The 25945-nt window shown below is 35.3% G+C and overlaps 1 protein-coding gene across 1 annotated transcript; it reads right to left on the reverse strand.

Moving 5' to 3' along the window:
- Positions 1 to 258: 258 nt before the first annotated feature.
- On the reverse strand, positions 259 to 25644 carry LOC132554412 (ATP-dependent RNA helicase A-like). The gene is made up of 31 exons (XM_060218726.1): positions 25626 to 25644; positions 24944 to 25065; positions 24507 to 24647; positions 23813 to 23924; positions 22130 to 22248; positions 21162 to 21301; positions 17472 to 17518; positions 16702 to 16838; positions 16234 to 16323; positions 15507 to 15671; positions 15188 to 15265; positions 14342 to 14461; positions 13791 to 13862; positions 13399 to 13540; positions 12999 to 13081; positions 12732 to 12888; positions 12111 to 12217; positions 11914 to 12012; positions 10607 to 10721; positions 9814 to 9908; positions 9579 to 9652; positions 8837 to 8989; positions 8446 to 8606; positions 8144 to 8255; positions 6554 to 6721; positions 5479 to 5563; positions 5097 to 5195; positions 3863 to 4030; positions 3414 to 3529; positions 2455 to 2652; positions 259 to 999 (listed from the first exon to the last, which is right to left on the reverse strand). Exons 2-31 carry the CDS (start codon positions 25052 to 25054, stop codon positions 678 to 680), a joined length of 3786 nt encoding a protein of 1261 aa, XP_060074709.1. The 5' UTR covers positions 25055 to 25065; positions 25626 to 25644; the 3' UTR covers positions 259 to 677.
- Positions 25645 to 25945: the final 301 nt, after the last annotated feature.

Consider the following 25945-nt stretch of genomic DNA (forward strand, 5'->3'; position numbering starts at 1 on the left):
TGCCATGTGTAATTTTTGGCGTCAAAACTGAAATATGAATTTTAGCAATGCCATATCTTCATTGAAAATTATGTAACAAAAATTATGCAATTCTTTATAAGTTAAAAGTTTACTAGTTCAATATTCCCCAAGCATGTAAGGGAAAAAAATTAGGAACTGAAAAAGTCTTGGAACAATAATTATTATTATGACATTCTTAACAGCCCATCAATCTTGGAACAAAAACGAAAGTGTATAAATATTAGTAACAACAGAAAATGACTTTTCTCTTAAGTTTTATTTTTAATTTTATCACACCATTAACAAGAAATACAAATAAAGGGACAAGACCACAAATGACAAAGTCATCAACACAAAAATGGCAACAAGATCAATTGTGTTTGAGCTATGCATTTTCTTGTAAATGCATATGTCTACGTTCAAGAGGTGGGGAAAATCTCTGGCATCTATGCATTGGTCCAGCAATAACATATATGAAAATATTGCAATTTTAGTAACATGCAAGGTAAAAAAAAAAAAGAATTCTCTTCTGGCCTCATTCATTAACACACTATATTTCAAAACTTGTATGACACAATACATCTTTTGTACTGATCAATAAAACGAGGCTTAATTTTACTACATAACAGTCTTCAAAACTTTTTTTCACTAAATGGCATTGAAGACAAATATTTCTGTCAGAATCCTCCACGTGGACCACCACTGAATCCTCCCCCTCCTCTAGGACCACTGCGGAATCCACCACCACCAAATCCTCTATAGCTGCCCCCTCCATATCCTCCACCCCCTCTGCCCCCTCCATATCCTCCACCTCCTCTGCCCCCTCCATATCCTCCACCCCCACCGTATCCTCCACCTCCTCGTCCACGGAATCCTCCCCGAAATCCTCCTCGGAATCCACCACCTCCGAATCCTCCACCACGCCCACCAAACCCACCTCCACGTCCACCAAAACCACCACCCATTCGCTGAAACTTGGTTGTAGCTCCACCAGGCTGACTGTAAATGTTTAAATAAAACATACATCAGAAAATAAACGAGAGATTCCAGAAGGATCCTTGCACCCGTCATTGTTTGATACTTATATGTAATATAAAAGTTTTATCTTTTCCCTTCTTTACTTTTTTTTTTACTTCTCTGCTTTTGCTTTTAATAATAAGAAATTTGAAAATTAACCCTTTGCAGAAATAGCTATAATAATCTTCAACTGCCAAATCCAATGTGGTCACATTGAAGCCACTTTGTTTTTCTGATCAGTCCCAAAATCAAATGCAGAAAACTAAGGACCAAGGTGAACGAACCTCCACAAAAATCCTTTCAGTACCCCTTAAATAGCAATAACAACTAGAACTGTCGACTAGATGGCTGACCAATACAACCCCCCCCCCTCCGGCACACTGCAATGAGTCAATGGATAAGTTAAAGTGTTATTCTGAGAGTAATTGACATATTCTGCATGTGCCTGCATTTCTGGAAATCAGAAGGGGTGGAATACATGTTGTTTATGATCAAGAGTAATATTTTCCACTGAAGGGCCACAGAGACAAAAAAATGGTCACTATAATAAGTGGCAAATTTGTTTAACTGAAAAAATGTCTGCCGTTATCTTCTTGATCTACACTAAACACTCATGTTTTCATGGCAACGAAACCTATTTTATAATGTTTGGCATCCCCTAATAACCCTATATACCAAATTTGGTCAAAATTGGACAATATCTAAATTTTGACCAATCAGAGGCCAGGATTGTGTTTCCGGGCTAACAGTTTGGGAAACATCTAATTTGTCCAATTATTGGCTTTACTGAATTACATCTTTTTACTACGTTTGAATACAATCGGTCAAATAACTGAGGAGTTATGGACATTTATTAGAAAACTTGTTTATAGTGACCGGTTACCATGGCAACCAAAATTTTCAAAAAAAGAAAGAGGCATGCATATCTACACATGATCCTTAATATTCCTGTAAAGTTTCATCAAAATCGGTTCACAGGTTTAGGAGGAGTAAGCCGGACAAAATGTGTCTACAGACAGACAGACGGACAACCTGATTCCAGTATACCCCCCCCTAACTTCGTTGCGGAGGGTATAAAAATAATTCACGGACGGACAAAGGGCAATTTCAATATTAAACACAAGTACCGCAGGTCAGAAAATACATTTATGATTAAAGTGATCAACATTCTCAATTTAAATATGGTTTGATAATAATGGTTACCACAGTTGCTCCAGCTCTCATGGAAATTGAACTTTCTAAAATTGAATTTGAATTGAATTTAATTGATCTACTGGAAAGACATGCCTGCCCCTCTAAAAGCCTTCTCAAATGAAAACAATAATCTGTTTACTTCAATAAGTATCAGCAGGCAGTCAACCATACACACTGAAGCAAGTTTAGAATTTCATTTGAAAAGAAAATTTCATTTTTCTGTACTAGATTTAATCAACTAACCCCATATCATCTTGAAGTCCATGTTTTCCTGCACGTGGCTTTGACAGTGCCCTTATAACAGACAGAAGCGACTCTTCCTGTGGACTAGGATTTCCCACTCCCTCTGGATTTGATGTGGTCCTCACTATCATGGCCTCCAGGGCTGGACGCAAGGCAACTATCTTTGCTGCAGCATTATAGTCCATCTTGAGGTTGATCCTGTGCAAACACATTATTTGTTAAATTAAGTGTTTGTAATCTACATTAGTTTCAACCAAATCTTTGATCCAAACCTTTTGATACCTTGATTAGAAAGTAAATACTCCATTTCAAAACTATAGAAATTTTATTTCAGCAGCTAAACCGATTATTTTACTCTAAAATTTATCACTTATTCTGGCTCCAATGGAAGCAGGTAGCGGGTCTACTAAGGGATAAATGTAGTAAATTGAGAGAAACATATGTCTCACATGTTCAACCAGGTGATTCCCACACCTTCTTACTTCTGATTTGGTCCACATACAACTTGCCTACACATATTGAAAGGCTACAGTAACAGTATAGCCACTGCAAATGTATCCGTTACAACCACTGAACAAACTACAGTAACCTGTTAGGTGGCAAGGTTTTACACAAAACAATAACATCCAAAAGTGTAAAATGTTAGTGTAAGAAGTAGGCATACTTGTGTCCAGTACAACAGAAGTACTCAACAAAGAGTAATAAATTATTAATATTTTTAGAATATTTTTAAAGTACATGATGATATACAACAAGAGATCCCAGAGGGATTTTGGCACCAACAGTGAACTTGGATGTAGAAGAAGCAGAATTATGACCCAGACAATGATAATCAGTCTGATTCTAGTAACAAAGAATGTGACCTTGACCACCTGTTACTGACCTTACTGCAGCAAGCTGTCCCTGTATACTTACCAATTGTCCAGTGAAATGAAATTCTACTGTCCCTGTTTACTTACCAGTTGTCCAGTGAAATGAAATTCTCCTGGTAGATAACTGAGCGAGAAGCAAACAGCAGTAGCTGTAGAGGTGACACCATTGTCATCTGTTTACATGACACTGCACGGGTTCGGATCTGCAACATTGATATCAATAAAAGGGGCACCATAAAAACACAGGAACGTTCTTGGACTATATCATCAACTGACCTACAGTAAACTTGACCTCTGACTATGAAAATTGATAGAGTTCATCCTCTCATGTAGAGAAACTATATGCCAAGATTTATTCTCCTGTTTGACAAGGTTTTCTCTGAATCATACTGACAATGTCTATCCAGGTGGCCAAATCAAACATATAATATTATCAGGCTGGCTATACTTGCTATTTGTATGATGTCAAGACAGATTATTGAAGAAGACGATTTAATATCCAGTAACAAAATAAACAATAAACAAACTATCCTTACCTTCTCTCCAAAGATGAAGAATGGGGATGGAAACCTGCACTCATAGTTGTTACAGTTGACAGAAGATTTGTGGACTAAAGCAGCCCTGCTCTCTGTTGTAAGTACCTTCCTTTTGTCCTTATGGTAACAGACATTCGGATACAGACCCATACAAAGCAGGGTAATCACCTTCAATAAAACAAATCTCATTGAGGCAAACTATCTTTGTTTCAGCAAACTTTGTATAAATATTAAACAATGAAGGAAAATCATCTAATATCTATAAATTCTACGAGTCAGCTGAGGAAACATATTTCTCATCTTTCCAAAAATCCTAGTAATATATCACTCTAGAATATGTTTATTGGAAAATGAAATGTATTTTTTTCAATCCCTACACTCTCAAGCATCCCCAGTATGATTTCATATGTAGGTACAGTATTGCAGTGTTCCATGTTGACAATAGATTTTAAGTAATACAAGAGATCCCAGAAGGATATTGGTGCCCACCAATGTTTGATCGTTATATGTTCTTTGAAAGTTGGATCTTTTCCCTTCTTTTCTCTTCTCTGTTTTTGCTCTAAATGATCAGACATTTGAACATTCCTTTGCAGAAATAGTCCCAAATGGTTGCCTAGAGGCCATTTTGTTTCTTCTGAGCAGTCCCAGGAGAAACCAATGGGAGCATATGTATGAAATTTGAGAAATATCTATGCTGTAGTTATCAAGAAATAGCAATAACAATCTTTCAAAGTCAAAATCAAAGATAGCCACCTGTCACCCATTTGGTTTCTTGATCAGTCCCAAAATCAAATGGGCACAGCTAGAGACCACGGGGAACCTACATATGCGTTTATGCCTTTTGAGAAATAGCCATTCAGTACTTCTCAAGAAATAGTGCTAACAAAAATTGTTTACGCACAGATGAACAGACAGACTACAGACGCAGGGCGATTTGAATAGCCCACCATTGATAATGCTTGGCTAATATAAGACATGGTCAAAGTGACATTAAACCCAACGTAAAACCCTGAAACATGATGAGATATAAATGTTTGTTCTCCAATGCCTTTTAAATTGCATGTCTCTGTTGGATCCTATAGCTCACAAGGACTACGCATTGAACTTAGAGAGCTATGAATAATTGTTTCTAGAGAATTCAATAGTCAACACATACATAAGTCAAGGCTAATCACAAACACATTATGGTGACTATCAGTCTTGGGTGAAATAGACAGAAATATAGATGACAAACCATATCAAGGTTGCTATCTGGTCCATTGTAGTTGTACACCTGTGGCAACAGACATTCCTCCGGGAATCCTGAGTTGATTAGAATATCCCGCAGCTGGCACTACAAAATACATAGAAAAGTAACAACATAGTTCTACTTTTCATCTTGTCAGGGTAAACACACTGCGGTTTTGAGCATAAACTTTTCATACTAAAGTAATTTTTAAACATTTTTTATCCACCAAAAACTTCAGATTATTTCTTAAATGCTGGAATTTCAGAAAATTTTTAAGGTTGTTTATCTAATTTGAACATTTTTATGTAAAACTTACTCATGTTAAATCCTTACATTCCGGATATGGTTCATTGATTTGATTAATATCTAACGAGATCTCATGACCTACCTTTGCTTCTGAGGTCATTCTTAGGGTAGGCATAGATAGAGACTTCTGTTCACAGAAATAGATCTCATTCTGTTCTCCACCCATCCTAAAAATATAATAATATGACTTCTATTTCAGATTTATATTAATGATGATATTTCTAGTATTTCTACAGTAGCTTACACAAATCTATTTTGTACTGGTACAACCTTTCATTTTCACTGTGAAAGATTTTCACAATAACTGTAAAATCAAAAATATTGTTTCATGAGTGGCTACTCTACAAACGTACATGGCTATTAAATAGTAAAAGGATACAAATTGATATGGATTATAGTACTAGCAGATTTGGTTGAAACTTAACTACAATATCAAGTGTCAATGAAATTGGATATTTTTGGAAAACCAAAAAAATTTTAACCTACAAAAATGTATCATTTTAACAATATAATGCATTTCTGATTAAGTCAGTAACTGTCTTAAGAATGTGGAGTGGCTGTTTACAACCTTTACATCTTTCAAAAAGACCAGTTTTACTTTTTAATTCCCAAAGACACAAAAATAAAACTAGATCACTGACAGGTCACCAAGGGCCACGCTATGTGCTAGGAACTTTCGTGTTGGGCCCTGATAATCTATTATGCCTATTAGAAAAGTATCCATTTATGTCTAATTCCACAGACACTTATTCTACCACTGACAACAGGTGGAGACCACATCTGTACATTTACCTGGCCATATATAACAGGTGGAGACCACAAGGTAACTACATATGTACATTTACCAGCCCATATCAGGTGAGGGCCATAAGGTCACGACCTGTACATTTACCTGGCCAAATACAACAGGTGAGGGCCATAAGGTAACTACACCTGTATACCTACTTGGTCACTTACAACAGGTGAAGGCCATAAGGTCACTACACCTGTATACTTACTTGGTCACTTACAACAGGTGAGGGCCATAAGGTCACTACACTTGTATACTTACTTGGTCACTTACAACAGGTGAGGGCCATAAGGTCACTACACCTGTATACTTACTTGGTCACTTACAACAGGTGACAACCACAAGTTTACTACATCTGTATACTAACCTTGCCTCTTCCCACAAACTTAAAGCATTGAGGAGAGCCACATGGTCACTACACCTATTGCCAGCCAAAGATTTGTGGACCCAACCAAGTCTGCGCCTGTCTGTTGGGGTGATAAAGGGCTCAGGAAATGTTGTACTGGCCGCAATAGTACATACAGCATCTCCGCAGCTAAAAAACACAATCATTACTATACGCATTAATCATAACACAATGAATTGCAAATGATACAATTCCCTCATGGGTCAACCTTGACTGATGGGCAAAAAAAGATGGCCAAGTGTGTGAAGTTTGATAAGGAAAGTAGTAACACTGACCTTGACCTTACAACCTGAAACTTGAGTTCATCTGGGTTATGATCATAAGTGTGTAGAGGTTGACCCATTAAGGAATGACTTCCTTAGAGCACTGACAAATTTGAGTATTGAAATGAATTTACACATGATATGACAATAGCATCCATACATCCTCTCCAACTGCAAGTTGCTAGGGATAATGGTGTAATTATCGACCGAGTTAAATAGATATCCTCACTTTCACTTTGAACTTGTATCGTTCCAAGAAATGTAAAAGGTCGAAAAACAGGCTATGGTGACCTTCAGATACTTACCATCTTCCATTCGTCTATGCCCAAACAATTTTGATGATGCAAATCGAAATATTGCGATAAGGTGTGGATGACCTTTTCACCTTATAGATGTCAACCTACATGACACTGAGATCTAGATCTAGTATGCAACTCATGTCAATAATCCTACACAAATCTCAAAAAATCAAAGATCGAAATACAGATTGCTTCATTCTGCTTCAGAACCATGACTCACACATATTGTCTTCAAAAGGTTCTGAAGCAGTATGACTTGGGTTGGATTGAGGAACTGACATACAAATATTTCAAGTGACATAGTACCAGAGATAATGCCTGGAAACCAATATCTGGATAGAAGGATACTTTCATCAGCACAAGGTACACACAATCACTATATATACTTACAATTTACCAAAGCAGGTTAACAATACTAATGACAAGCTGTCAGTTCCTCAATCCAACCCAAGTCATACTGCATGTATCTGTCATAAACTGGACAACTGATGCTTTCATGTGCTTGTCAAAGACTGAATTACTCTCATCCCCATGTGTCTCTCATAGACAGGACAACTTGCATCCCTTTGTCTCTCATACACTGGACAAATCCACCCCTATAACTTTCAAAGACTGAACTACTCACACCCCCTGTGTTCATCACAGACTGGACACCTCACACCCCCATGTGGGTCTATCATGGACTGAACACCTCACACCCCCATGTGTGTCTATCATGGACTGAACACCTCACACCCCCATGTGTGTCTATCATGGACTGGACACCTCACAACCCCATGTGGGTCTATCATGGACTGAACACCTCACACCCCCATGTGGGTCTATCATGGACTGAACACCTCACACCCCCATGTGTGTATATCATGGACTGAACACCTCACACCCCCATGTGTGTTCATCATGGAATGAACATCTCAAATATCCATATGTTCATCACTGACAGGACACCTCAAACCCCCATGTGTGTCCATCATGGACTGGATACTCACTAGAAGAGACAGCCATAGATGATCATCTTGCCTAGTCTCGGCTCTATTGGAAGTTTGGCCAGAATTTTACCAAGAGGTGTCAGTTCATCATTAGAATCTAATGCTCGCATTTCTGAAATGTAACAAATATGTTCATTTTATGTTTTGTTATGTTCCCTTTTTTTTTTGAAAAAACCGAAAATGATTTTCCTGATGACCAAAAGTATATGAATGTACTTACTCATTTTTGGATTATACAGTTGTGTAAGGTCAGATTTCAAATCTACACAGGTTACTCTTCATGCAAAAGAGATGCTGCTCACCTTTGAGTAGAGCTTCAGCCTCTATCACAGCATCAATTGGAGGAGGCTCAACAGCCTTGGCCATGAATGGACCAATAGGACCCAAGCGTAGTAACTTGATGGACAGTGCCAACTCATGTAGAGGTGTCCTGAAGATCTCTGGAGTGGTATGTTGATCCAACCTAAAACAAAATGCATATAGTATCATCCTTTATCAAAATCTATATTTCTCTTTATGTCAAACATATAACTTACTGTAAGCTTTAATTACATTTTTTTTTTTTTTTTATTCTTTCAAAACTTACACCACAAAAGTTATCCCAGGTATCTCTTTAAGCTATATTTACCATAAGCCATATATTTAAGCCGATTTTCAAAAAATAAAAAACAAAAAGGATCCAAGATAACCTACTTTTCGTATCTTGCACGACTACATAGATGAAAGGCAAAGCCAGCCCTCACACGACCTGCCCTGCCCCGCCTCTGCTCAAGATTTGTCTTTGATGCCCACACTGTGGCGTAGTTTGTCATATTGTTGTGGGATGTAAACAGTTTCATTTTAGCTCTGAAAGAAAGTGCGAAATTATCTTACATTTTTTAGCTCCGAAAGAAAGTGCAAAATTTTCTTTAATGTTTTAGCTCTGAAAAAAAGTGCGAAATTATCTTAAATTTAAAGTTTTTTCAAAATAATTGAGATTATTATATTAATTGCATGCAAATGTACACGTCTATCTATATCAGTGAAGACGGTATGAACTGAGAAATCTCATTAATACATAATTTTTAAAATTAACTGATCCTTGTATGGCTTATCATATTCATAATTGGCTAATACCAAGGTAACTATGTGGGAGCTCATCGAAAGACTAGATAAAGCAGCCACAAATATTACATAAACTGGATCTCAAGGCAGTCTAGCAAACATTAACATTGCTATACTGTAAGGTACTTAAAAGTTCATTTAAATATCAATTTTACATAATTTTTAAATTTAAAATCAAAATATTTCTGGATTTGAATGTGAAAAATATGAAGCAGTTTACAGCAACACCAAAGAAAACAGCACTTCAAAATTTCCTTTCTTTTTTTTCCAAATAAGATTATTCGGAGTCACTCTTTTAAGCCCAAGAAATAAAAACAGACAACAAACTTACTTGCACGAGTCTATAACATAGACCACATCATTTATCGTCACACTAGTTTCAGCTATGTTGGTTGACAGTATAATCTGAAATACATTTCACACACAATTACTTAATATTAGAACTAGAAAATACAAAAAAAATTTTTTTACCATCATACAGAGTAATAAACAAAGCTGAACTACATCTAGCTATGATTTTTTTATCTCACAACTTATTATTTTCAATGTATTAAGTGCTGACATACCTTTGTGACACCGTCAGGGACAGGTTCAAAGACCCGCCTCTGTTCATCCCTAGGGATCTGCGAGTGGAGGGGTAATAGGCGATACTGGCGTCCACCTGTCACACAATATGTATTACATATACATACAACCTGTCACTTTTTTCTTTAAATTATCAGGTCCAAGTTTTCATTACATGACAATTTATTGATAAAGCACAGTAAACATACCAGGAGTTGTCTTTATGATACAAAAAGTTACTCAACAGAACACTTATCCTTTTATTCATACATTGACAAGAATAACCTGCCTGGCATCTTTCTTCGTTTTCTTCAACAGACTTTAAACAGACTACGATTCATCAAAGACTACACCAAATATTACAAACAGTTTAAGTTTATATTTAATCTTAATTTTAGTTGAGCATGTAAAGCAATGTGTCAAAATAAGACTAAGCTAATTGTAGTTTCTGTTTGTTTATATAACATTTTCTGTGGATGAGCAAATTCATTATTTCACTAATTTGCCAAAAAGAAAGATCATGTGTTTGAATAAGATTGTGTTAATATAAGTATTTCAACAGTATATATTTCATTAAACTAACAATGAGTTATTTAAACAATCTGTAGAGCTTCAAACAGTCACTAACAAAACCCTACCTATACTATTTTTCTTTGTTTCTTTTCGGATGCCAACAACACTTTCTAAGTATATCAGACAGTATCTTAAATCATTAAAGAAACCCAGTTATTTCATCCACCTCTTATCACACACACACACACCCTCACCTTCACACCAAATCTACTACCACCTTACCAAACTCATGGTGCATCTCTAGGTGTTTGTGAAGAGCAAATATAAGATTCCAGCCTGGCAGAAAAATGAGGATTGCTCCTGGTATATTCAACGACTTGATGTACTTAATCAGGGCCTTTAAAGCAATGGAAAGAAACAAATATCAAATGTGAAATTCAACATGTACATAAAACATGATAAATCATTACAGTTAACAAAAACAAGAGGCCTAGCAGACTTGAGAGTCACCTGAGATAAGCAATATTGAATAAAAAGGTTAAAGGGTAGTTATCAAGTGTCATGAAACAAATATTGTTACACCTGAATATAATAAGCTAATGTCATTACAGGCATATCATCAAAACTGTCTTTCTATGCTAATAATTCTTACAAAGTTATTTCCAATGGGAAATAAACAACGTTATGCTCAAAAATGCTGTTTTTCAATATGAAAAATATAGTAAAGTTTAAAAAGAAACTTCCTCCAGAGGAAGAAATATGAGAACCATTTTGGTAAAGCGCCATAAGTTACTTCCATCCAAGAAGAGCATTTGATTCTAATATATATGGGTGTTTGTCTTAGGTAACCTAAAAAGCCATCAACAAACTGACAGTAAGTGTAGGTCCTACTGTCTATTGGTCCACACAACAGATAGCTGTAGATGGACTATGAGGGCGACCTGATCAGTACACCTGACAGTAACTGTAGGTCCTAATGTTGATTGGTCCACACAACAGATTACTGTAGATGGACTATGAGGGTGACCTGATCAGTACACCTGACAGTAACTGTAGATGGATTATGAGGGCGACCTGATCAGTACACCTGACAGTAACTGTAGGACTATTGGTCCACACAACAGATACTGTAGATGTAGGTCCTAACTGTAGGTCCTACTGTCTATTGGTCCACACAACAGATTACTGTAGATGGACTATGAGGGTGACCTGATCAGTACACCTGACAGTAACTGTAGATGGATTATGAGGGCGACCTGATCAGTACACCAGACAGTAACTGTAGATGGATTATGAGGGCGACCTGATCAGTACACCAGACAGTAACTGTAGATGGATTATGAGGGCGACCTGATCAGTACACCTGACAGTAACTGTAGATGGATTATGAGGGCGACCTGATCAGTACACCTGACAGTAACTGTAGGTCCTACTGTCTATTGGTCCACACAACAGATAGCTGTAGATGGACTATGAGGGCGACCTGATCAGTACACCTGACAGTAACTGTAGATGGATTATGAGGGCGACCTGATCAGTACACCTGACGGTAACTGAAGGTCTTATTGTCTACCAATTAATGATCTTACTTCTATCAATTCGAATGACATCTCCTTCTCGTTTAGCATCCCCATGGCCCTCCTGGTATGTTCAGAGTATTCCGATCCAACATTCAAGTTACAGTTCTCCTTCAAAATAAATAATATTATTCAGTTAATACTTTTCATGGTTCTATGCTACATTTTTTTCAAAATGTCAGAGCAAAGACACATTAACATCATTATACCTCTGGTTCTCCATCATCCAGAATCTCATCCTTGTCTCGTTTCTTGCGTTTATCCGATGGAGGCGGAATGAAGTTGAGCATCTGAATACAGTCCTCCAGGTAATATTCTATAAGGCCAAAAAAAAAAATTAGTTGGGTTTGTTGCAACTGCGTAACCAAGAAAAATACTACTGACTCAAAAATTTTATTCCAAAATGATAATGAAAATGATTTCTATTTGAGATATGAAACATTTGGTGTTCATAAAAACCTCTTGTGCCTTTTTTGAGTTAAAATGTTTTGGAGCTGCAGATTTTTGTTTGTCTTTTAAGTAATATTACATGATGTAATACGACTGTGCCTGTCTGCACCGATAGATAACAACAATGAGATAAAATATATAATAACTTATAGTTCTATTTTTGATTTTGAATGTGCAATGCTTGTGGATGCACACTATAATTTGTGGAAAAATCCACACAGCAATACATTCTGAAGTAAAAAGGTTTGCTACTAAATTATATTGAATTGTGCCAAGTTCATACATAGATAAACCTCCTGAGGAAGGGGGAGGGGGTGTTCGTTGTTACTCAAAAAGAAAAGACCACTGCCGTCTAGCTGTTTCCAAAGTATGGTACTCACCTTGTACAGGGTGTGTACGACCATACACTTCCACCACTTTACACTGTCCAAAGTACTCGGTAAATAGGGTGGTATCTACAGTGGCAGACATCAATATCACCCTCAGCTGGGGGTAGGTGTTCTTCATGTCACGCAGCATTACTAACAGGAAATCCGTCTATACAAATACAAATCCAATGCTTCATATTATTCAGCATCAAGTGCCAAGCTTACAACATAATGTTACACACAATAACATAAGAAATGTGAATTTTATACGATACTTACATTTATATCACGCTCATGAATTTCATCCACAATGACATGAGAAATTCCTCTCATTCCATTCTCCAGCCTCCTCAACAACGTACCTAGATAAAGTTAACACTACAATAGTAAAATCAACCAAATTTATGTCTGATGGCTAAACCTTGTAACCTTGTATAGGTTCTATTAGTTCAACAAAAAGTACATTGATGTAAATGACAGATTCTCTCTCCATACATTTGTGTAACACAAGTGTTATAACAAATTACATAATCAATATTTTCAAGAAAATTATTTGAAGTAAGAATACATAATCGCTTTACCTTCTATTTTTGTTCTAAGCTTCCATATTGTTTTTGAATAAACTTAAAATTTCATTTAAAATGAAAATCATAACTTGATATAAAATGTTCTGACCTACCTACAGTGCAGTAGAGGATGGCACCATATGAACGAGGTAAAATGGACTCAAATCTGACACTGTAGCCTGTACTGAGCCCCAGATCTTCACATCTCTCCTGGGCTACTCTCTCAGCTATAGATACAGCACTGATCCTTCGTGGCTACAACATCAAACAACTGGTCTCTAGTGTCAGATCAAAGATCTAATTCTTAAAAAATGTGAAAGTTAAAGCTTGTGATATTTTGTAACTATCAAAAAATAACAAGCTCGAGCAAAAGAAATAACATAAAAATTAGCCATTGGTTGTGTAATCTTTATTTGTGTCTCTGATAAATCTTCAGTGTGGTCTATGTTTTTTTAACTAATCTTTAAACTTCATTTCAGAAGGACATTTAAGTAGGAATTAGTACCTGTGTTATAATGATATTACACTCTGCCCCTCGTCCTTGTTCCACCATTTGGTCCAGAATTATCTGTGGTACCTAGGATGATACTGCAGTATAAGTACATTGCAATGGCTTACATATAAATAACAGATATACATATTGTAATGAACATTGGATTTGGGAGCTATAGTTTTCTTAATGACAGACATTTTATGAGAACATCTCTATGCAAATTACCCTCATAACAATTGAAATATCTAATCTTAGTCTTATGTATCTGAAACACTAAATAAATTACGTATTCAAACCAGTTTAGACAACAACTGAAGTTTGGAAATGTACCCTAGTACCTATCAGATCAGGATACACTCACTGCATATTTCAACAACATCAGATAGTAACAACTGAACTGTGAAAGCTTCAACTTTTGGGTAAGACACCATCAGACTTGTCACACAGACAGGATGTTTCTGAATTGTATCAATCTGAGATATCATTGGTGTAAAAGATGGAGAACGTCAATGCTTTTCTTTGTCCCACACAGTGATAGAAACTTTATCAAATGTTCCAATCACCTGAGTAGTTTTACCACATCCTGTCTCGCCTCTTATAAGTGTCACTGGATTTTCGTGAATGGTCTGGAGAATGTGATCATGAGAACTCCACACTGGTAATTTAGACCTCTCATCTAACATCTAAAGCCAACAAAACACAAAAACCATTATTTTTTTCTATTTACCAAATCAGTGTTTAACAGCCAATGTTATATAAAATAATATAAAATTACAACATATTGATAGAACATTTGTATAGAATCATTGCCATACCTAGCCATCAAGAAGTAATAAGCCCAGTAATATCTATTGCTGTTTATCAGTAATAAGCCCACCAATATATTGCTGTTTAACAGTAATAAGCCCACCAATGCTAATGCTGTTTATCAGTAATAAGCCCAGTAATATATATTGCTGTTTATCAGTAATAAGCCCACCAATGCTATTGCTGTTTATCAGTAATAAGCCCACCAATGCTATTACTGTTTATCAGTAATAAGCCCACCAATATCTATTGCTGTTTATCAGTATTAAGCCCACCAATATCTATTGCTGTTTATCAGTTATAAGCCCACCAATATCTATTGCTGTTTACCAGAATTAAATTAAAATGCTTTGTCTTGTATCAAACTTATCCCTTACATTGATTCAGACTTTGTTTATGTAGGGTCTCTAGAGATGTTGTAGGATAAATAAGCTATCTAATTATGAATGATTAACTTCCATATTGTGAGATACTTTTTTATATAATAATTCAATTATTGTTTCCCTTTGCTAGATGATGTATAATTTGTCTAGTTTCTGTCCAATAATTGATAAGACACAAATTAAATCATTTTGTCTCTGGTATATAATGATATGACTTACATGATGAAGGCTTTCGTCTGTTGACTTCTGATTTTCAAAGTTGTTATACAAGTCTTGACTGATTTCATCCATTGTTGCCTGTAATAATGACACATACAACTAGTGAAACATTTCAACCACTTGAAATATTTTAGATGAACAACTTCAAGAACAATGAAATTTAGAAAGATGAACAAAGCCATTACATATCAACTTTATCAACTTTTTTACCATGAACTTTTTTTAATTCACACAGATGGTTTACTCTGTATGTACACATACATTTGTAATAAACAAAATTTGATATTCAATGAAAGTGATGTTTTAAAAACTTGTGTACCGTAGCTAATGGTCCCTCATCAATGTTGCAATTTGTCCACGGATTCCAGTTCGGCTGAGGTGGTGACCACGGTACTACACCGCCAGTGTTACGACGACTGGCCGGTTCAAATTCTTCCAGACTTGTGTGTGTGAGCATGGAGCTAGGCTGACTACCATCAGTTGGCTTTGATAGCAAGTTAACAAAAAAAAACAACAGGATTTATCTTCGATGTTCAAAGACAGTACATAAACATTATCTATTTCATAACATAATTTTCCCCGGGTACTCCGGTTTCCTCCCACAATAAGACCCCTCGCGCGCTTACATCCGGGCCAACAAGAGTGATTAGTATAAGTTGACATAACTTGTTTCGCAATTGTTGTAAAATAAATAAAGTTTATATATATATATTTCATAACAGTCGCAATACAAGCTTATCATTACATGTTTATCACTTCTGTATGCTAGGACAGAGGTATAATGGGGAAAACCCACATGGTCAGGCAGGTGACTCCATACTTTTTCATGTCTGGTCAGAAAATGGAGGCCCAGTCATATAGGTGAAAGGCAAGTGGGTTGCCATGGCGCCAATATACAACAAATGTTCAAATATAGCTATACTCTGTTCACTTACATCTACAAGTCAGTGTAACTAGGATTATCAATATTACCATTGTCTTGTTCAACTTTATTAGGCAAGTACAACCCTCCATAGACTTACTAGTGTAATATAAAGAAATGTTACCTTTGGGATGGGAAAAATATTCCAGTCTTCAAGAGCCTTGTCCATAGAAGCTTCTAATTCAGGTGCTATGGCCACTTCATGGGGCTCCAACTGCAACATATCACATTGATACCTTACACACGGTTCTCCTAAGTCTTGCAAATTTCCCTGTCACTCTTCATCACTACTTAATGTTAATAAATCTCTGGATATTGAAAGTTTTAACATCTTATATATCGAATATGATCGCATGACTTGAAAGTTGAGGTCAATCATGTTAATTAAAGAAATCTGTGCAGGGGTTCAAGAAATATATCTTGTACACAAGTGTTATAATATACTTCAAAAGTGGTCAAAACAGATTTTGACTTTTAACCTTGACCAATGACCAAAATATTCTCAGGTGTTCAACTTGTTGATGTAGCACTAATGTGTGAATTTCAAATAAATCTGTCCAAAGATCTATCATTGTTTAACAGTAAGTCCTACCTTCTCTGTGTCCTTTTTCTTTGTCTGGCCTGTAAATGCCTCTATGACACCAGTATGATAGAGCTGGCGTACCAGGGACAGGGCACATGACTTAGATGCCACCTGTTTGTTGGAGCCGTGCTCTTGTGCATATATAACTGTAACATAAATATGTGTAAAGACAATATGCCTAAAGAGAAAATAATCTACATTTTGTAATTGATGAAATTTACTTGATCGGCTGTCATGTTATGTCCTACCAATGAAAAATTGGTGCCAACTATGAACTTTTGTTTGGTAAATATTGTCATTTATATGAACCTTTAAAGTGACATTAACTCTAGGTTAATATCACGTTTCAGGTCTATATGACCGAATTCTCTGTCCCAAAATACAAATCCATAACTGCCAATCGAAATGAGAATATAACTGTCTCTAAACTTTGACAAGATGAATTTATAAATAAAATGTCTATACAATGTTTCTAAAATTAGTGACACAAGAATCAATATCACTAATTATTTCACCATCTGATATTGTACTAACCATTGATAATGTTGATTTTTTTTTCTGGAAATTTATGAGAAAAAAATATTTTTTGGCACACAAAAAAGATAACCTTTTCATGAAATCTTATCAAGAATTATAAACATATAAACTTGAATATTGATGATTTAGTTTTATCTTATTCAATGGCTGAATATATTAAAATCTTACTAAGAAACTTACAATATCTGTGAACTGTGAATCAATAGAACACTGATGAATACATAATACAATGTATGACTTACCTTGACCAAGTTTGTTGACATAGAACTTCATTTCAGCGATAAAACTCCTGCAAAAGTGATGATGGAAGAAGAATTAGTTACATTATTATTTTCTTTTTCGAAACAAGATCAGTATGTGAAACAGCTTCTGTTTGGTAAACTTAAAATAATACTGGAAAGGCAAAGCTCATATAAATAGCAGTAACACCTCCTGTCTCTTTATGAAAATGACATTGCAACAAAGCAGTGTACAGTAAAACTTGATTATAAGGAATTTCAAGGGATTTCTTATTTTAATTTGCTATATGAGTAGTTTGTTGTATAGTTAGAATGAAGGGAAGTTAAATCTAAAACAAAATTTGTTTTAAGCCAAGCTATGTCTAACCACGGCTTAACATTACGTGTTTTAAGCAAGTCAAACATAAATAACTATACAAACAAATGATGTTTTATTCCAAAGAGGTACATTTATAACACCTAAAAACATGTTCATTAGTTCTCTTTTTCCCTAAAAAGTCCAGAATAGACTTTTGCCACTAACACCTGTCAGTCATCTCATCTAAATATAATTGTACTGAGGGCATTGAGTTGAATGTGTTGTCGGAAATGTTAGATTGTGCCTCAATAAAATAGGATAATTCCCCAAAGTCTTCTTGGACTGAGTTTAATGTTTGCACTGGCTGAGGAAAGCTATGTTCTTCTTCTTCTTCTTCCTCACTATCGGAATCCCACGATATCATTCTATCAAATTTCAGCAGTGTTAACTAGATTGTTGTCGACATTAATCGTCAGTACTTTACTTTCATGTTGTATATCATGCCCCAATCCATGGGCCGAAGTCCACTGGTTGTATTTGGAGGTAGAAACACTAGTTTTACATTCAGCAGTATTCACTCATTTTAATTTATCTATAGAACTAGTCGAATTCTTATTAACCCTTTGATATTAAACTTTGGATCTCCATTCTATGTCTACACAGAAATCAATGAAGAACATAAGCTGAAAAAATGTAAAGGTAACATTTTATGGTTCATTAGCGATTTGTTATGCGAGTGTTGAAAAACAAAAGAAGTTAAATAGAATGAGTTTATTACGAACAAAATTTGTTATAGAAATTTGTTGTACAAGTGGTTATACTATTAATGATAAATAGTGATGCAGGCATGGAATTGTCTCCAGTTTGTTATGTCCAAAACTTTGTACAATCCAAATTCGTTATAATCAAGTTTTCCTGTACTGGGTATTGCAAGCAAACCATGGTCTCTGACTTCCACGTGAATGTCAATACCTGAATTTTAGTAAGAATGATCATAGATCAGTAGATTTAACTGATGTAGAGGGGTTAAAACCACAAGACATGTTTTAAGAGGAACTGCCTCTAAACTCAAGTTCCTCTTAGCTGTTGTTTTTTATAACTTGTTTTAACAAAAACAATCAATTTAAATTGAAAATTAAGGTATTAAGGTTTGGTATAAATATATTATCTAGAATCCTCTGTGTTTAAGTTGTTTGAATCCTGATTTTTTTAAATCCATAATTTTTTTTTTTTGTGTGTGAACAATCAAATTGTAAAATTGCTTTGTAAAATTATCATCAACAAGCTATGATCAGGCTTAGTTAAAAGAGACAAAGAACTTAACACTTATTGTATATATACAATATATATGTGTATATTGTACTTACCAGTGATGATTCCATGGCTCTGCCACACAGCCTGGTGGGGTACATGTTTCTGGTTCTCAGTTTGCACACCAGATGGCACTGGCAGCTGTTATCCATGACAACACAACTCTTTGGTTAGACCAATGATAAGTGTAAGTTTAACCATTGCCTTAATGGTGCCAGTTTTAACACTTAATATTTTTACATAAAATATTGATGCTTGTTAAGAATCCATTGCTTGCTAGGTGTAAACCACCATACAGGCAATGTGTTGCGAATCTTTCTCCTCTGTACTTTTGTATACCCTGGTACATCAAACCTCACTATAAGCATAGGACTGTTATTATAAGACAACAAACTACATAGCTAGGGAGACACATAAAAATATATGACTTCACTTTTAAGATACCTTAAAACTCATTTCTATGAAATCATGATAAAATTTTATAAAATTACACTATGTCATAGTTTTAATTTTAAATATTGTCATAAGAACCATTGCTGTTTACAGATTGATCAAGTTATTATCATCCAGGCCTTGTACTGTACACTAGGTGATTTTTAGATCTGTTGAAACTTAGTCTGCTCTTGAAGCTGTTGTATGATGATTTCTCCACCGCTTGTCTGGTCTAAAGCAGTGAAGTCTTCTCTTTACATTAACACTAAAGTCTGTACACAGGGTATCAAAAGTAAGAGTCAAAATAAGTTGTGATTTCCAATCTGTTTAATAGTGACCCTGTCTAACCAGAGAGTTGAGTGTGCAGTGATAGTGACATAAGCTGTACCCCACCAGACTGTATGTATATATTGCCCTGACACATTATTCTATATCTATAAATGTTGCTGTCATGTGTCATTTCCTTAACTGCAGAATATATCATGTTACATTTTAGAAATATTTTTGAATACTGAAATTAGAATAAATATTCCATTTACTTCTCCATATATCTAAAATAATTTCCAATGCCAAGGTCATATTTCTACATATTGTGTTGTTTTCCATTTTTACTATTGTATACATATCTTAATGACAACAGTGACAGCACCATGTTACTATCTAGATTGTCACTTTGGTGGATGCTTTTATCATCATTTAAAAAAAAAATCTATTTTACAATTTTCTGAACAAAAGTTTTGTGCTAAAAGCAATAATCCCTCCTTCACTATTACGTGGTCTGAATGTAATTCTATTAGAATTTGTGATGTGAAACACAACCTGAAAAAAGTACAATATAAGATGGTGGTTCTTAAGTTTATCAAAAAAATCAATTGTAAACAAAAGGACCAGGTTGGATATCAAATAATTTGGTTTTTATGTATTTTCTGATTGTCATTTATTTTCTTTCCTCTTTTTAGTTTGTTTAATCAACAGATGAATGAATCGTGTGACTATTGTTTAACAAATGCTATTTTTTGTGTAAGATCTCTCCATAAATTTGTGGGAAATTGACAATTAGCAATATCAAACTTCCACTGTTAAAGTCACGATTGGCAGTCTGCAGGCAATTTTGTTATACCAATCAGTCTCAAAACTGAATAGGCATGTCTATGAACCAAATATTAAGCATTTCCTGACAAGGTTACTGTTGGAATCAATCGTCTGTTAGCCAATTTATTTTCTATAATTAGTCTAAAAATACTTCTAAAGATATAGATAAAATGATCACTGTTGGTTGTGATTAAATTGTAACCTCAAATGATGGTGCGATAAAAACATTGACTTCATTAAGTCAAAAGTCCCTGAAAATTAAACATTTCTGTAAAAATGAAAAACCAAAAATGTCATATAACAAAGAATTTTGATACCAAAGACACCATGAAAGTTAATAACAAGAGACATTGTCCATTTCCAATGACTTCAGGCCTTGCTAGGTTTCAATATTCAATTTTAATACCTTATTGTAAAATTACAGACTTGTTAGTTTTTTCTGTCATAATATCATTTTTGACAAGTCATCAACTGATCTTTATTCTTTTTTGCTCATAATTTACTCTTGAATCCACTATTTTGACTTAGATAAGCATTATTATCAATTTTGATTAAGATACCTGTTGTGATCTGGTCCCACCATGCTGTACTTGTAGTCTGTCTGAATCTTGTTTACCTGTAGAAACTGGTGCAAACGACTTTTAGCATTTTCCAAAGTCCAGTTTCCATGGATATCTGCATTAAAGTCAACATCTTCTGACTGCAATCAAGATAAAGTTGATGGATCAAATATTTTTCAATCAATACCTTAATTATAGTCTTGCTCTATAGAAGTAAGACCAGTCTGGTGTTATTGCCTTGTTATACTGTTATTCATTCAACAAAACAACACAATTCAATTCCAATAAATGCAATCACACATAAGACAAACAAGATCTGAAAATTGCAAATAATGATAAATCTTATGAAATAATGGTGTAACATGTACCTCATCACCATTGAATGTAAATGCTAGAAGAGAGGGGTGTCGGACAGATCACTGCAAAAATAAAATCCCCTTCAAAATTCTACCTTAATGTTTCAAATCTCCATATTGAGACACCAAATGAACACCATTAACATATACAGTTGAAACTCGTCTCAAAATCGCTCAAGTTGAAACTCCGTTTGAGTCAAAATAATTTTTAAGTACTGATTTTCTTCTATCTATATCTTTGTAATCTTAGTTCAGATGACTCAAATTTCAAGTCGAAGCAATTTTTTAGTCCCTTCCATTGTAAAGCAAGGGTAAAGTCATTTGATTTCTCAAAATTAATTTTTGTCAAAACGTCGGCTCATCTGACGACGAAATAGGTCAATACATACACAGAGTATAAAGTCACCTGTGCGTAACACATGGCTAATTACGGCATGTCGGTCCATCATACACACAACACTTGGTCTCTGGCGATTAATTACCAGTTTAATTATCCAATAAAATCATCAGCATATAGTTACTGGTTGTGACGTCAATAGAACAGCATTAAAATTTGTTGAAATCATTATAAACATAAATTAACAATCACAATCTAGAGAACCAAATCTATACCTCCTCTAATTTCCTTTTCTCAGCAATCCTTTCCATATAGCTGAGTGGTGGTCCTCTCTCGTAGGCAGGAAAATCCCGTTCAGGGCCATCAAATTTTTGTTCGGGCATGCTGGGCCCACCTAGCACAAAATAAAGCTTTTAGGTACTTCTGCTTCCTTGGCTAACTGTGTAAATCTCAACACACTACATAACCAACTGCAGGCTTTAGTCATATGACATGTAAGATGCTATATTTTAAAAACAGATCTTTAATATCAGATAACTTTGAACAAAGACTTCATATTGTAAAAAGAGGCCTATCTGCCTTGGCGGTCAACTAAGATAAGCAATATTGATTAAAAAGGTTAAAGGGTTTGTAGCTTTCAAGTGTTATGAAAAAGAAATTGTGACATTGATGATAGTAAGCCAGTGTCAATGCATGCATCTTTCACTCATAATTCTAACCAAGTCTGAAATATTTTCAATGAAAATTAAACAAATTATGCTCAAAAATCAATTTTGGAAAAAACTAAACTATAGCCACGATCAATATGGGCATACCATACAGCTGCCAAACTGTTCATAATTCTAAACAAGTTAAACAAATTATGCTCAAAAATCCAGTTTTCATATATAAACTTCAGTAAAAATTTACCCCTTTCCATGGGGATTTTTGATATCTGAATCAATTTGAAACCTTTTGACCCTGCCCCTCAGGCCCATGTGAAGTGGGGACCATATAATTCACAATTTTGGTTCATCCTAAGCCAGGGAAGATTTCTGCAAACTTTCATTGAAATTTTTTCAGGGTTTTTTGAGAAGAAGTAGAAAAAAGTTAAATTGTTACTGATGCACAATGAATGACCACAGAAGTGTTCGCAATAGGGCCCCTGGACCTGAACAGTCACCTGAGTGAACTCACAAACGGAAACAACTGAATATTTAGCTTAAAGAAGCGAAAATAAGAAATACTTTGTGTATTGTGACAGAGAGTTTTACCTTAAAACCCTTCCATCTATGAAGAGTATTTGATTCTGCCGTATTAAGATTTTTTTTTTAATTTCAGTAAATGCACCCATCAGCCCGGGGTCAGCCAAGGTAAAAAGCACCTTAAGACCCTTCCATCCATGAACAGTAATTAATCTTACCATATCTAATTATTGAGAAGAAGATTTTTGAAATTTCAGTCAATTTGAACTTTTTTGGCCATGGCCATCAGCCTCTTGGGGTTAGCCAGGGTCAATATGATCATGACATCAAACTGTCATCCTATGTTTACAATTCTTACCAAGTTTGCTCTATTTCCAATAGAAAATACAAAACTTATGCTCAAAAATATGATTTTCCTATATAAACAATAGTAAACCTTATCCCTAACCAGGGGAAAATCAAAGACGAATTAACACCAGGTGCAACAAAATTAATATTTCTAGCAATTGGCAGGGCCCTTTGTCACTCTTTGCACCCATTTACTATCTTCGGTCTGTAACCCTGGTAAAATACTACCCGCATCATACCACTCGGCTAGAGAGAACTTCTCTTTAGCTCAATTGGTTAAATGTCAAGACTAGTAAGCCAGGGGTACCGGATTTGATCCTTAGTGGAGGCATTGAAATAAATAATGACCTCTGTTACAGGTCTATTGAATGATGTGGTATATTCAAATTCTCAGGATGTTTAAACATCACCTGGTCTAAATATTACCTAGGCCTAGAGACTGGTGCGGTGCATTCACACCTCCAGGAAGTCCACTAAACCCTGTGCCTCTCCCCATGGCCCCTCCACCTTCTTGACTTCCACCAGCTGCTACTGATGGCTGTTAAAATAGAAAAAAACAAATTCTGATTATGAACTATGTCGGGAAATATTAAAAAAACACTTCACATTTTTTGTTTTTCTAACAATGTATTAGTGTTTGATAATCAACATACATATACCATGTTGTTTGAGAGACGAGATCAGAAAATAATATTCACTCTTTTAGTAAATTTTAAATGTTTGCTTGGCACTTAATACCACAGGGAAGAACAATGTATGGCGATGCTAAAGAGAAATTTATTGTATATCAAACTGATAATAAGGAAAACATCTCTGTATTTTTAGTTGGCTAATTATATCAAGTTTTGAAAAGCTCTGCTGAAACAGACAATGCCATACTCAATGTATACTGTTATATGGTATATTACAGAGCAAAATTTTGGCATAAAAATGAAAATTGTAACATTTGTGAGATGTTCAAGCATAATGTTAAGATCGATGAACCCATCTACAAATCCTCAGTGTTCTTTAGGTTTTCAAGGAGTGTGCAAACTTCACACTGACTATGAAACAATGAGAGATGAAATACAATATTACTGTCGGTAATATCAAGTGTTTTTGATAGAAATTTTTCTCTTACCCCCATTTCTGGGACCTCCGACTGTTGTATCAGGCCTTGTCTAACAAGATGTTGAGTGATATCTTTGGCAGAGTTGGCCTGGGCATCCTTCTTGTTGGTAGAGTTACCGACTCCTATATAGTCAAATCCCTCAACGCGTACCTGGTAAAAACACACCACTAATTTCAAACAGTACCTGACAGCTATTGTCAGACTCAATATTCAAGATTAAAAGACCAAAAATAATTTGGATGAACAGGATTCTCTTTCACAAATTTTCTGAATGGTGCTAATATTTTCTTTGACCAGTGAAGGCAGAATGTTATTGCAATCATGAACAAGTAATATATTTGTTTTTCCTTAGAGGGTGGGGGAGGGTCTTGAAAGCAGTTTCTATCCACTTAAGGATCACATCAGGGGATTCCTGTAGAATGATCAAATGACAAATGAAGTCCTACCTCACATTTGAACCTTGGTTTGTGCTTTGCTCCGCTCTGACTGAACTCATACTGAGGTGTTACCTTCCTCTTACCACACCAGGCATAGAGGAACTGCTTTACGTCTCCCATCTATATGGACTCTGAAAAAAGTTGTATCTTAGACGTAACTAGTGTCAACATCAAATGTGGTAACTTGGCAAGCTAGTGTTTCCATCAGGTAAAAGCGACGAAATTGAAACAAAACAGTAGTTTTAATGATCTAGATAAGTTCCGTTATATTAAGAGTTGGGCCGATTTGATGGCACAAACATGGCATCATGCGAAGCCTGTTTACAAATTGGGACGAAACGTCCTGCATTTCTTGTGCGATCGAGAGGTTGGACCTATCAAGGGTTGATTCTTGCAGTGTCAGCAATTTTATGGGAAGGTTGTACTGGTATTTATTCAGTCAATGCCAATTTCATTGTCAAATCGGTAATTTATTTTTCTACACTTTTTTTACTGATTGAGTAGCCGTGTCTTTCGCCAGGGACATTGCTTTCGCCGGACAAAAATGAAACAAGAAAGTTGCGACTGAAATCTAAAGATACATGCAAACATATATCCAATTATGTCATATTGATATGAACACTAACATAAAAACAAATTACAGTCTAAACACAAGCTTCGAATTAACAAGAAAAAACGGATGGGTCTATACCATTCAGCTTCCCCAGCCAATGTTGCAGAGCTGAAGCTTATGTTGAACGCCACCTGACGATTTCAGAGAAGGGGGATAACTCTGATGTCGGAAACTTGTTTGATCATCAGAATCGTGTTTCATTTTCCCTTTTGGATACCTGTCGAAACATATTTCAACCCTCCAATGCCAGTTACATGGCTAAACAAAAAATGAAAATGAGTGATAACTCAATCACTTCCCTAGAAAGTAGAACACTTTTATTTCATATAATAGAAAGAAAAAAGAGAAACTTGAAACTTTTACAAATTTTGAAGATTGATGTATGTTCCCTGTCAACA

The sequence above is a fragment of the Ylistrum balloti genome, unplaced genomic scaffold (genome assembly GCF_031769215.1).
Source record: "Ylistrum balloti isolate Yb309-2 unplaced genomic scaffold, AGI_CSIRO_Ybal_v1 Utg370402, whole genome shotgun sequence".
Taxonomy (NCBI): domain Eukaryota; kingdom Metazoa; phylum Mollusca; class Bivalvia; order Pectinida; family Pectinidae; genus Ylistrum; species Ylistrum balloti.

What these genes read in the sequence shown, in the direction of transcription:
- LOC132554412 (XM_060218726.1), bottom strand. Translation starts at nt 25,054, where the DNA reads ATGGGAGACGTAAAGCAGTTCCTCTATGCCTGGTGTGGTAAGAGGAAG. An exon ending in ATGAGGGACCATTAGCTACG is followed by an intron (nt 15,266 to 15,506) that starts GTACACAAGTTT and finishes TCATTATTACAG; the next exon opens with GCAACAATGGATGAAATCAG. An exon ending in GGACTTCAAGATGATATGGG is followed by an intron (nt 1,000 to 2,454) that starts GTTAGTTGATTA and finishes AAACATTTACAG; the next exon opens with TCAGCCTGGTGGAGCTACAA.